Raw genomic sequence first — 13,798 nt, forward strand, 5'->3', positions numbered from 1 at the left:
TGTTTTACTTACTGTAGTGCATTGGATATGTACAACCAACATTTGCTACAACCTGGGGTATGAAGAAGACTGTGGGCACTTGAGAAGACTGGGCCCAAGCCTTCATGAGGACTATGACAGATAATATGGTCACCTCACCTTGTTATTTTAATTAATTGATATTCTGCAATTTGACAAATTTGATGGATTCTGTTAATTCTCAGTAGTAGCCTACCAAGTGTTGCCTATTTCAATGTTGTTATCAAATGGCTGTCAAATATGCTCACCTCACCTGTCTGTAATTTGTTATTTTAATTAATTGATATTCTGCAATTTGACAAACTTGATGGATTCTGTTAATTCTCGGTAGTAGCCTACCAAGTGTTGCCTATTTCAATTTTGTTATCAAATGGCTGTCAAATGTCAAATGTAATGTGTGTTTTCAGGACTGCAGTGTGGACGGAGATTATTTTAGTTAAAATGTTTGTGTGGTTGTGGATGTGTTTTCATTTTCAAATTTGTTTTTAAATGAAAATGTATTAGTGTGGCTGTAGCCTAAAGCAACTCTCATTCAACACTTCTATTACTACACTGTCGTATTGCACTGACAGGCAATTCCTGTCAGGATGCTTGCCTTCAAATGAATTCAATTAAAATAAATGCTCTTTGATGCACATGTGCTTATCTACTCACCCTGCTAGGAGGTCTAGTCTTTTGTTATGGCATGCCTTTGCCTTCCCACTGGAAGTGGGATATTGCCTGCCTTAGCTTTGAGATACAAATAAGGTGTATGCAATGTGACAATGATCAAATGATATTTCAGAATGATAATATAAATGATACCTAATTTGTACACATATGATAAAAATACATGCAAGCATCATGATACGTTTTCAAAATTAAAGGGGAAAAAACAAATAGACCAATAACAATATATGTCACTATAACTTCTCTGTTTTGAAAGCAAATTTCCATTATAGAATAGTAAACATGATTTAAATACAGATATCTTTCTGTCGACCCTGGAACATTTGCCTGGAATAAAAACAAAACAAAAACAAAACATGTTTATTTACCAGATACAGAAGCAATTTTACTGTTGTGTTTGATCCCAAAAACATATACTAAACCAGGACAATTTTTGTTGTCAGTCCAGCTACTGTATTAGTACAAGTGGCTTACTGACTATCACATGAAGGTAGACACCATGGACAAGGTTAAATAAGTAAAGTCTGACAAAGGGACAGAAACAGAAAAAAATATCAATATCAAGACATCCTGTGTGATCTTATGCAGAGAGTTAAAAAGTTAACAAAATGCCACTTTGTGTACCCAGATGCTGTAGTAGGTACTACAAGGTGTGCACCATTCCTCTGCCATCAATGTGTGTTTCACAGGTAAATATTGCAGGTAAAATCAGACAGATTAAATAGATATAATAGGCGGATCAACCGAATAGATCAGATAAGCAAACATATGGTCTAAACCACAGTTTAGAGGACTATGTTTTCACCAGTCAAGAATAATTTCACCCTCCCCCATGACTTTTGATCAAGTCAGTATCTACAGACTGGAGTGCATTGGACATGTACATCCATATACACGTACTACAACCTGGGGTATGCAGAGGACTGTGGGCACTTGAGATGACTGGACCCAAGCCTTCATGAAGACTATGACAGATAATACCGTCACCTAACCTGTCTATGAATTGTCATTTTTAATTCATTGATATTCTGCAGTTAGATTTTTATCAAACTTAAAAGTAGATGAAGTAGTAGATGGAGAGACGCTTCACTAGCTGGGCATGTTGTTAATAAAGGTAACCTGGAAGTAATCTACTGTACACACATTTCAGTATGACGTGATAAAAGGGTGTGTGTCAACCAATTACCATCATATAAATATCATCAAATATTTATATGATGATTGTTATAAGGTTTCATTGATGTAGCCTCCAAACCCATGTGGCTTTTATATTAAGAGCACTTCACCCATTTTCTTAATATAATTGGTCCTCAATAATACTTATTATTGGGTAGTGGGTGGGTGAAGAGTAAAAACAGCTACGTGTCCTGAAGTGACCACGACACCGCTTGTCACCGTGGCTCAGTGACGTAATTTTGTAGTAATGGCTAAAATTGATGATTGTTCTTGCGTTAGACATGGAGTTAGTAGACAGAAATGGTGCCATCTTATTATGAGCATTAGTGAGGAGTGAGGACCAATTATATGATGGGAGGTTGAAAATGGGTGAAGTGGTCCTTTAAGCATTAGGGTCATTGTACAATTATATTAAAAGGTTTATACAATTCCCATGCACTCTGGGCAAATCATTTAAGATATTGCATTGGTACTTTGAATATACTGAATGCTGTAATAAATCTGTGCAAAAACAACAAAATAAGCAAACCAAATTGAGACCAGTAGGCATAGCTTTCTGTACCAATTTATTACATGACAGGAATCAAAACTAAAATTATGAATGAACCACAAATATTAGACATCAAACCTCAAAGCAGTTGCTACTGGATAATTTTTTTAGTTTGTTCTTTATTTACCCAGGGTAATTGCTGAACATACATGCTCATTTTCAGCAACACCCTGCACATAGACACACACAATAATCATTGATAATGATAATCACGATCTTCATTTATCAAAATTGCCACCACTGACAAAAATATGCTGCATTAAAAAATAAAGAATAAGTTATAACTTATTTCAGCTTACATTTTTCACAAAATATGTATTGAGGACCCCCTCGAAAACGAAATGCTGCATCTCAAGTGGCTTATCCTCTAGTGAAATTTCAAAAATAAATAAATGCAAATAAATAAAATAAAATACAATAATCAACTTGTTCTATCTTCAGGCAGGATCTTGCTTGCTGTAAGAGAAAATATAATATAAAATAGTTGATATGCTCCAGTACACACAAAAACACATACACTTGAAACACATTTATATTGTCTTTATAAATTGTGAGTTATTATAAATTAAATCAATAATATAAATTCTACTAACATGTCCAAGCCCTGTTTGTGTTGAGCATGTAGAGCAATTTTTAACAGCTCAAAGATCATCTCCCTCTCCCCTGATTTATGTGATGGGATGGCAGCTTCCACTTTACTGGGTAGATCAACATTTCCCAACACGGACTCCAAGATAGTGCTGTCCACAACACTTTTCTTGCCCATGAAGTGACCTTATAGAACAAAGCACATCAATTCAATGTGAACAATGAAAAGATAAATATGTTAAAAAATATTTTTAATACATGACTTTACCTGTTGCCCATAGATTTCCTCGTGGGTTCACTTTGATCTTTGAAACTTTGTTTCGAAGTTCTGTTAAATCTAGAGTCATTGAAGACGTCATAGCAATGTATGAGATTAGAATGAAAGAAGACAGAAATCCAGTTCTGCTAATCCCTGCCAATGGTCCACTCATCCCTTATACTGTATGTATTATTCAATTATTGCTGGTGAATCCCTCCAGGACTTAAATGTCTTTGCACTTCTGCTACTCCGGAGCCTGGCAGTTATACTGAGAAGGGATGGGCTTAATATTCTAATATGAAATCCCCCACCAGTGGTTGGTCCCTTATGTGATGATGTTATAAGAGTGTACCATTGTAACCTGCGGTGGAATTTCCCCCACAGGATAATAAAGGTATCTATCTATCTCGCCACTTCAAAGAATCTAATCTGCAGTGCAATACCAAGAATTCCCATGCATAAATGCCATCTCTACAAAGAATAATCCTGCTTTTGCATGCATCATTTTCCCTGGCATTTGAGCCGATTACTCTAACGTTTGAAACTGAAGACAAGGAGAGCACCATTAATTGCACCAATTTATTTTGTATTTGAAGTAAACATAACAGCAAGGCACAAAGGCCACTGCATGCTGAATAGGTGAGGGCTTTATAAAATGCTGCAATTCAATCATAAGATAATGTATGTACACAGATTAACTTACTGTTCTTACTGTACACAGTATCAAAAGTACAAATGTCTCTCAACAAGCATTATAAAACAAGAAACATGTTGTGAAAATTACAATTACATTTTGGCCTCTGCACTTTCCACAGTGGCCATTATGGTGATTTAAGGACAGATACTTAGGATTACAGACAAATAAACCGCTCATATAGCACTTAAATAGAAAGTTCACTTGATAATCAAGTCAATATGACCATATATTAATATTATTCCCAAAATAATTTATGAAATTCAATGTGGGATATAATATAACTTTTTTTTTCTTACATTGCACTGAATTAACCTGCCTCCCCAAAGCCACATCAAGTATAACAATCACGGCCATTGACTGTGGAGGTAGGAAAAGCCCAAAATCCCAAACAACACGACAGACTGCTATACAAACCAGGGCTTGCATTTGTGAAGCACCCTAGAATACAAGTGCGGACCAGACCAACTTTCCTCTAAATTCACATGCATACAATCCTTGTACGATTGTATAACCTAACCAGTGTTCCCAGACGAGTGGTTTCCCATTTTCTTAAAGGCATCATAAATACAGGCCCTGGTTTCTAAAACATGCATTCAAACATGTCATCGACCTTCACTTACACACTTCATAACACCTGCTCCGGATTCTTCTGAAACAATTAAAAACAAAATTAAAGTACCCTGATCTCGATCATTTCCTTTCACTTGCTAGAACACACTATTCGGAGGTATTCTCAATCACCACTGTGCCACATTTCCAATACCTCTGCATCACCTAATGGTTCCACAGAACACTCAGCCACAAATTACACCGGCTCCAGGATGACAAGCAACCAAAAATTCTATACATTTACAATAGCCACATGATAGAAACACATTTTAGATAAGTAAAATAAATTCTGTAAAGATTTAAATGAAAGTTATGTAAAAAAAAAATCATTAGATGGCTTTTTTTTGTTAACTGTTTTATATGAATGTAAAACTATGTTTTGGATACTGAAATATACCACATTTTGTTTAAATGCTGACCATAAATGTGTGTAAATAAATATATTAGAAATGCTTATGAGTGCAATACATTTGTACTTCATTGGTATTGCATTCAGCAACCTGAATTTTATTCAGGTATTAATATTCTGTGTTGCAATAAATAATGTTTTAACATGAATTTACACTAATTGGATGGCTGTTGATAACATTGGTAAAATCCATCCCCTCCCTTCTGTTATATCAGTCATTACTAACAAACTTAAGACATTCCTGAGTATCTTGTTTGGGTGGATGCAACAATTAGAAAATACTACTAAAGATCTATAGTTCTAAGATTGTGAGTGTGTCCCAAAGGCTCTTCAACAGTTATTGTCTATATAATACCAACATGCAGGAGCTAAAAGAAATATGTGATGCTAAAATATGAACATCTTATCTTCTCAAAAATACTGCCTTTCAGTAAATGTAGGAGTGTATTTCAATTGTGACATCTGGCATCAATGGAGCCCAAAACATCACAAGTACCGCTTCAAAGCGAGAGTTGTACAGTACGTCATCGTCACACACACTGTAATAAAAACAAAAAAAAGATGGGAGATATTGAAGCAGCTTTACAGATGTTTGCTCTGCCTACTGGAGACAGACTTCCTGTGTTTGAGCTTTTGAGCTGGGTTTTAAATGACAGTTCAAGGTGCCATCACAGTGTGGTCCTGATGATTTCTCTTCTGCCTGCTGTGCATCATCTGAGCGCCGTTGTAGCGATTCATTCACTGCATCAGCCTCAGATGATCTAGCATGTTGCACCTCCTTTCTAATCTCTGGTTCCTCCACGGAGGACAGGGGCTTCTCGTCTTCTTTTACTTTGTGTACAATGTAAAGGTGCCTGTTAAGTGATATTGGGGATGTGAAGCATAGTCCACAGTGAAGGCACTGGGGAGTGTTGTCGTCGGTCTTATGCTGAGGTATGTGCTCCTGGAACTGAGTGCTGTCCTCTGTGGTGAAGCCACACTTTGAGCAGCGAAACGAAGCCTTCGGACGTTTGGCCAAAGAAACGTCTTGACTGACGGCAGGGTCTCGCCTCTCGCTCTGGGTGTCTGTGGCAGGTCTTTTTGTGCCCAGTCCCTGGTTAAAACAAACAAACAAACAAGCCACCGTTCGAGAATGACAACAAATACTGATAAGATGCATTTTCCTTGTGGTTACTGTAATTATGCATGTTGTTTTCTATGTAAAGGGTGGATGGGGAAAAAAAGGAAATTTACAGATAAGAAGAAGGAAAACAAATCACCTCTCTCAAGACGTTGGATTCCTGTATAGGTGTTTTTGGCATTAAGCTTAAATCAGGGTTTTTGATGCCGTGCATTAGACTTATGTGGTTCTTCAACATCACACCCGTGCTGAATACGGTCTTTGTATCTGTGCAATACCTTGGGAATGAAAAGCACACCACATGAGAATAAATAACTTATTTTAATAAAATGATTTAAGACAATGACAAGACTGCATTTTTATGAAAGTCTTACCAACAAGAGTACGTTTTCTTAACATCATGGTCATTGCGTATGTGCCTTCTCAAACTGGTCGAAGAGTTGAAAGACCTCTCACACTGTCGACACGGATACCTCTTCATGGACTGTAAAAAATATATATACCCAGTTGACTAACTTGGCTATATAGAAAAATGCACAGGCTGATGCGAACATCTACTGTACTTTACTTCTTAACAATAATAGATCATTTTTATTCAAAAAGTGGCCATTTTACTCTTCATCATCTGAGGGTTGAGAAACTTGCAAATAAACAAAATGGCTGCCATGTGATTATGTGAATATGGTACATTTTGTGCACATTCCTGAAGAATTCATTAACTACTCCAATACAAATACCTAAGTGAAAGACCATCAATGGGTCTTCAGTCAACTCTATAACACTCCAATTATTTTTTTACATATGTATAATATTATAATAATAAATGTTATTTCTATTGCACTTTTCATTCATGGGGAATCTCAGAGTGCAACATGGTTAAAACAAATAATCAATCATAGAAGGGTTTAAAAAGAAATGCATACAAAAAATAAAACACACTTCATCATGGAGAACCCATAATGCTCACCCTTCCGTGGTCACTTTTCATGTGAGAAACATAGGAGTCTCGCTCAGGGAACGTCTGGAGACACTCGCCACAGGTCCAGCCAGCAGGCTTCACACAGGGTTTGCTGTCCTGCTCGGCTCTCTTTCTGTTGGTGTCTGTGCGTGTGCGTGTGCGTTTAGCGGTACTGGGAATATTGGGCTGCTGGACTGTGGATACAGTCTCCTGGTGCTGAGTGGTCCTGTCCGTCTGATTACCGTTCTTTTCCGCCTCCCCTTTGAAGATACCACCATGCACACTCTGTAGAATAGACAACAGACAGCACAAACAGAGAAAACAATTACTGCTGTACTTGTACAATGAGATTTGATACAAAACTGTATTAATGCCTGAGTAGAGAACTGTTTGCAGTTTCACTAACAAAAAGTGTGTAATAGTGTGTGCAATAAGGAAGAATGCACAATATAAAGACGACAAGTACATACTGTAGAGTACCTATGTACAGTATGTGCAAAACATGAATATAATATACCGTACTTCCAAGTACTAAGTGTAGATATACTGCATTATGTCCTACTACATAGTGTATACATAATGTACACATAAGGCCCTGTCTTTATATAATATGCATACCGAGGGCCAGATTTGTACATGGAAGGTGAAAACTGCACTCTTTATTTCTTTTTGGTCACACCAACCTTGCATTTTTCAAGCAACTTAAGTTGAAAAGGAACTGGCATGTTTTGAATGTATATTTTGTGAGTATTTGCAATTCATATCAAATCAATGACTTAATGTGTTATTGTTGTTAGTATTTCTGAAAAGATTATATCAGAATAATGCGATCGTCATTTGCTCAGCGGATGAAATACAACGTAAACTGTGGGAATGAAAGAAACAAGAAGGCATATCGGAATATATTTGTTTCATAATCAAGAAACTGAAACAGGACTATAAATCACAATGACAGTGTAGTTGTGTCAGTCGCCATTTCCTGCCATCATTACAACCGTAACCATTTCCCCTATAGTCAGCAGAAACAAAAACTAGAACTGGATTTGCACCTGTCTATTAGAGCACCTGTCTTTTAGAGGCTGTCTTTTCCAGCCGAATGTGTATCTACTCCCGCCATTTGTGCAGTCCTCCTTTAAATGCATTCACAGAAGTGCACATTTCGATGACACATAAGGTACTGTATGCTAAAGATGACAAGCATATTTCCAGGCTGATGCGACTTTTTGATAAATAACTTATTTTTCTAGGAGCAGAAAGCGTCTGCTAAATGCCTAAATTGTAAATTGAATGCATCTGAAACAACTTAAGGCACAAAGAATTTAAGTGAGTTAAAAATAAATAAATACGAGTAAATCTTGCCCTGAATGTGCCTACTGTACGACTGCTGGGGAATGGAAATGAATGCTGTCCAGATATGGACATATGCAGCGCTTAAATAATACAAATGTAACAAAGCAGTATAGAGATACAGCATCAGGAGGCCATGTAAAGGCTCATACACAATAAAACAAAGAAAAACAATACACAATAACTAATGGATCATTCACAGGGGGTTAATTATAAAGTAATGTATCCATATTAAGTCATACACATCATATCTCAAGAAAAAAAGACAAGCAGGGCCAACCTTGAAGTGCTGCATCAACACCTGCTTTTGGGGGAAAACTGAAGAGCACTCTGGACACTTGAATACACAAGTAGCTCGCTTACTGGCACTCTGATGGAAGTGCTGAAAGAGTAACTGCTTTTTCTTGAACACTGTCTCGCATGAGCACTTAAAGATTAACCTGGAAGACAGAGACAAACAATAATACAGTAAAAGAAAAAGAAAACAAAGAATAAAAGTCATTCCGAATATGTGCCAAACATATTGCGAAAGGAGAAAGGTAAAACTTTAAACAGGGCTGCCATTGCAGATTCAAGAGGTTAACTTACTGCGGTGATGTTTTATTACTGTCGTGCTTATTTTGTACATGGGTATCACAGCTGTCAGATGATTTGAAGGCAACTGGACAGATGGAACACTTGTAAAAGACCTCACAGTGTTTTTCTTCGATGTGATTCTTTTGACCGTGAACCGTCTTAAAAACCATGTCACAGTGAAGACATCTGCAGGACAGGGGAGAATGAGAATAGCTTTTTCAGTCACATTTTGTCTCCAGTAACTTAGGCCTTGGCCTTCACTGACACTAGGGCTGCAACTAGTGATTATTATCTGTCCATAATATTTTTGATTATTCATCTATGCAATTAATTTAGAAAACACGTCACGTCACAAATCCAAATAGAAATTATGTAATAGTATGGAAGACAAGCATTCATATTTAGGTGAAGTTGTAAATACATATTACACATTTTTACGATACATCACTAAGCCAATTATTTGTTTACTAAAATTTCATTTGATACATTTTCTGTCAATGGATTACTCATTTCACTCCTAACTGTGAGTAATTAAGGCAGCCTGATGGAAATACTTACTTGTACCAAGCCTTGCGTGTGTAGTGGAGACAGTTTTCCTTGACATGCTTCTGTATGTCTGCAGAACGACTCAGCGAGCCACACTCTGGGCAGCAGTAAGGAGACTTGTGTGCATGAATGCGTTGGTGGGCTTTGAAGCTACACCGGTTGGGTAATAACATGGAACACACCTTGCATGTCTAGATGTGATAAATGAAGAAAAAATAACACAAAAACATATTACATCAGAAATGGCCATCATAAAACTTTTCCCCCCCATATAGCTATAATACAATATCTACTTGCCAGCCCTTCCAGATCTTCTGACAACCTCTGGTAATGGCCTGCAAGTGCTCTGTAGTCTGACAATTGCTTGTTACACTCCAGGCAACGTAGCCGGTGCCGGATGACATTGTCTGGATAGAGGGGCATAACTGGTTGGCTTTTAGGTGAGGGTGGTGGTAAAACACGAGTGTCTGCATTCACAAATGATCCTGTGCTCAGGGGTGCAAACATTTGTTCCTCTGCAATGGGTTTCATTAAGAGCTGCGTGCACTGCATCACCATCCCTTTATTCTTGTGCTCCCGGGCATGAGCCAGCAAGGCACACTTGTTAAAGAACACCAGCGTCTTTGCACAGTGGGTACATGCTACTTCAATGTGGACGCTTCTCCTGCCATAGTGGTGTATGAGACTCCTTTCCACCCCGAAGGAGTCTCCACACTCCAGGCAGCAGTATCCACGGGGCGGAAGATTGATGTTGCTCTCTGGAGGAGGATTCAGGTTGGGCACGTACGTAGGCACGGGGTTGGCATTGTTCAACAGTCTGTTTAAGGTTCCTGCTGCTGTGTTAGGAACGGAGGTGTTTGGATGAGGGCTGGGCGTCTTAACCTGATGCACCAGTGGGACAGTGCTGTACACTGTAGATGAGGAGAGAGCAGGTTGACTCTGTTGATGTGACGTGGAGCGTGCCGCAACTGAGGCCGCCACACTGTGAGGGACCAGGTTTAGGTTGGCCAAGTGCATTGCTTTGGGAAGGAAGTTTGTATTTGTTGTAGCGGGCCCTGTTAGGGCTGATGGAATTCTCTTCGGTTTCTGCCGTTGCTGTGCAAAAGAGCTTTTGACAGGGCCACCACTAGCGCTATGGAAAATTGATGGGGATTGCTTTAGGCTTGGCTTCTTAGGGTGTCCCTCTGATTTACTGTGTAAAACTTTTGATGGAAGAGTACTAACTGGAGCATCTTCTTTAACAGGCATTCCAACAGTGATATCACCAGCCACATTTTGAGACTGAGGAGGAGACATATTGCAGTAGGAATCCTCACTGATCATACTCTGAGATGGAGAGGACTCATAGGCTGACTGATCGTCATCCGTCTCTGAATCAGGCAACACACTGGTGACTGTGCGCTTGATATGCCCAGACGTGGTTTTGAAAGTCTTAATTCTGACCCTGGGTATGGAGGGGGGTGAACCAGAGGCCATTGCAGGCGAGGCCTTACCACTGCTATCACTGTAGATGCTTAAAGGGCTGTCGGAGGGTTTCATCAGCCGTTCCGCGGCTTCCAGAGGACTCCCGGGACTTTGAGGTGATGTGGGCACCTTGGGACTGGCCTTTATGGAGTCACTCTGAACCACTGATGACTCTCTAAGATTAGTTTGCTCACTGTGATCCTTTCCAGTATTCAGAGCCACAAGCGCCTCAAGGCAAGAAGATGTCTGAGTTTTGACATCTGAATGAGGGGTGGGCATATCAGGCTTAGCAGCTGAATCACAGTTGGTCTTTGTCTGATTTGGGTCATTTGGAGGAGGCAGTATACCGTCATGAGAAACGTTTTTGTCACTGTCGTAACTTCCGGAAGGCTCCTCAGTCAGTGTATGTTCAGGTTTGGTGGATTCTGTTATACTGCTCAGGGTGTTCTCGTGGGTGTCACTCTCCTCAGGGCAACCATCAAACATGCTGAGGGATATTGTTTTCTGATTGTCTGACAAGGAAGGTTCCACCAAACCTGGGAAGTAGGGTCTTTCTTGTTTTTGACAGCTGTCCACTATACTACTCTGAGTGTCTTCAGATTCAGGACTAGAGATGGGACTAAACTGAGCAAAAGATTGTGAAAAGAGAGGTGTTGCTTCAGGTTTATGCTGAGTCGGTGCCTCTGCCAGCTGTTCTCTGGAGGCATCCCCATTCAGTGTCGACGCAAACGACTTGGAAAAGCCACTGTTAGGCGATTCACTGTCACTGGAGTCAACAGAGGTCTCCAGTCCCCTGTATCCATTTTGCAATGGAGGGACTGAATGCAGCCCGTCACCAAAACCTTCCAGAGACTCCTGACGACTTGTGTTTTTGACAATAACACTCACAACGGGGATATCTGCTGCAGTGACAGCGTGGTGATCCAATAAGCCATCGTCGTCCAGGCACATGTCAGTGTGTTTTAGCTGACCCTCTGTCTCCTCATGACTCTCCTGGATGGGCTCTTTGCCATCCAACCCAGTGGCATCTGGGATGTCAAAGGCAGCCAGGAGATCATCAAAATCTGGGGTTTTCATGTCACCCATGTTTGGACGGTAGGCCTGTCTAAAACCTGGGGGGAGACACAAAAAAACATAATCTGTCACTGTATCTGATTCTGCCCAGTTACATAATTTATGATAGCAGCCATACATTAGTTAGATTGCTGCTGTGATGACATAAAACAAGCTATCTTCTCAACAGCTATCACCAAGTAACCTAAAACAGACCATGTCTGTGACCTTGCTCACTTTAGCAAGCCTGATGACAGTGTGTATGTGTCATTACAATCTTGACCAAGAAGCTGCAAGGCCTCGCAACATGAGCAGTTGACTTGTTTGGGTTTTGGAACGTTAGCTAGCTGTACTGGTAGCTAATGTTAGCCACTAGCAAGCTAGCAATCCAGCTACGGTGTTGTCATTAAAACGAGCCATGAAGTTAGCTAGCTAGTAAAGCCTTTAATCGACGCAATACTGTACGCTTACCATCTGACCCGGTTAAAGTGGGCAACACCAATGAATTCTATATTGGGACTAAAGTTTAAGGTTGACAGCTAGCCTAGCATTAGCTGTGCAGGCGTTGACGTCGTCTGTACTGTACTTCCCTTCGCCTTCTTCTCGCAAGACTCCGAATCCCATCGGCCGGAGGGACGGTTAGTCGCGTTTTGATTGGTTAGTTGCTGGTTGTCAGGCAACCGGAAGAGACAACATTGGTGACATCAACTCTATAACTCTGCATCAACTGGCTGTTTAACATGCAAGAGCAATTATATTCATCACATTGAACGAATTATTGTGGTTGTGTTGTTCTTGTCCAACGGAGTCAATTCAAGGCGTGACCATCGAGTTTGGACAGCAATGGTGTAAAGTAACTGCAGTACATTTACTCAAGTGCTGTTTTAAGTACAATTTGAGGTATTTTTTACTTTACTGGAGTATTTCCAATTTTCAATACTTTTACTTTTACTCCACTACATCTCAGAGGCAAATGTTGTACTCCACTACAATTATTTGAAAACTTTAGTTACTATTAGTTACTTTGCGGATATAAATTATTATATTACAAAGCATACATTAACCACTTTAGGCTTTAGCCCTATTTTATTCCAAGGTAAATAGCCAATCTGCAAACTCACAGCATTGCATCGCGATGCGTGTGACTGATCTTGCAGATTAGCTATTTTCAAACAATTTGGTGCTTTTACTTCTGGGACTATAGTATATTTAAGAATATTTAGATGCCTATACTTTTGTACTTTTTCTCAAGTAACATTTTGAACGCAGACCTTTTACTCGTAACAGAGTCTTTTTTATACTGTGGTATTGCTACTTTTACTTAATAAGTAAAATATGTGAGTACTTTTTTCCTCCACTGCTGGACAGTGAGTGATGTCTTCAGATTGGCGAGAGGGTGCCTTGCGTCAGCGCCGCAGTTGCCCTGACAACCAACTAGAGCAGACAATCACAGAGAGGACGTCCCTCCAGGCTATGGACTCAAGTCCGACCGTTACATGTCTTCCGGTCGTAGTTCACCCCGTGTCAACCGTTGAGTCCATATGTGTCAACTGAGTGCGTGCGTGAGAGTCACACAAACACACACACTGGCGGCGCACGCGGGCCAGAGCACGTCGCAGCAACAGAGCATGCATTTCCATACAATGGTATCATATTGCGTGTCTTCACTAAAACACGCAACATCTGTTTCCGAGAAGTACGTTTTTTTGAAAATCCACTCCATACACAGATATGAATACGTGCAAGAAGCTCACAATCC

General features: G+C 39.7%; 1 protein-coding gene across 1 annotated transcript; it reads right to left on the reverse strand.

Moving 5' to 3' along the window:
- Positions 1-3,821: 3,821 nt before the first annotated feature.
- On the reverse strand, positions 3,822-12,636 carry znf592 (zinc finger protein 592). Its single transcript, XM_084059047.1, has 9 exons — positions 12,511-12,636; positions 9,820-12,098; positions 9,535-9,713; positions 8,989-9,162; positions 8,681-8,840; positions 7,063-7,338; positions 6,470-6,579; positions 6,235-6,373; positions 3,822-6,068 (listed from the first exon to the last, which is right to left on the reverse strand). Exons 2-9 carry the CDS (start codon positions 12,070-12,072, stop codon positions 5,577-5,579), a joined length of 3,783 nt encoding a protein of 1,260 aa, XP_083915173.1. The 5' UTR covers positions 12,073-12,098; positions 12,511-12,636; the 3' UTR covers positions 3,822-5,576.
- Between the last annotated feature and the right edge of the window lie 1,162 nt (positions 12,637-13,798).

The sequence above is a fragment of the Gymnoscopelus microlampas genome (assembly GCF_963454915.1).
Source record: "Gymnoscopelus microlampas genome assembly, chromosome: 6".
NCBI lineage: Eukaryota > Metazoa > Chordata > Actinopteri > Myctophiformes > Myctophidae > Gymnoscopelus > Gymnoscopelus microlampas.

Bases quoted from the DNA above. Each gene is read 5' to 3' on its own strand.
- znf592 (XM_084059047.1), bottom strand. From the start codon at position 12,072: ATGGGTGACATGAAAACCCCAGATTTTGATGATCTCCTGGCTGCCTTT. The intron at 7,339-8,680 runs GTTGGCCCTGCT...TCTATTCTACAG, and splicing joins TGTTGATGCAGCACTTCAAG to AGTGTGCATGGTGGTATCTT. The intron at 6,374-6,469 runs GTAAGACTTTCA...TTCATTCCCAAG, and splicing joins AAGAAAACGTACTCTTGTTG to GTATTGCACAGATACAAAGA.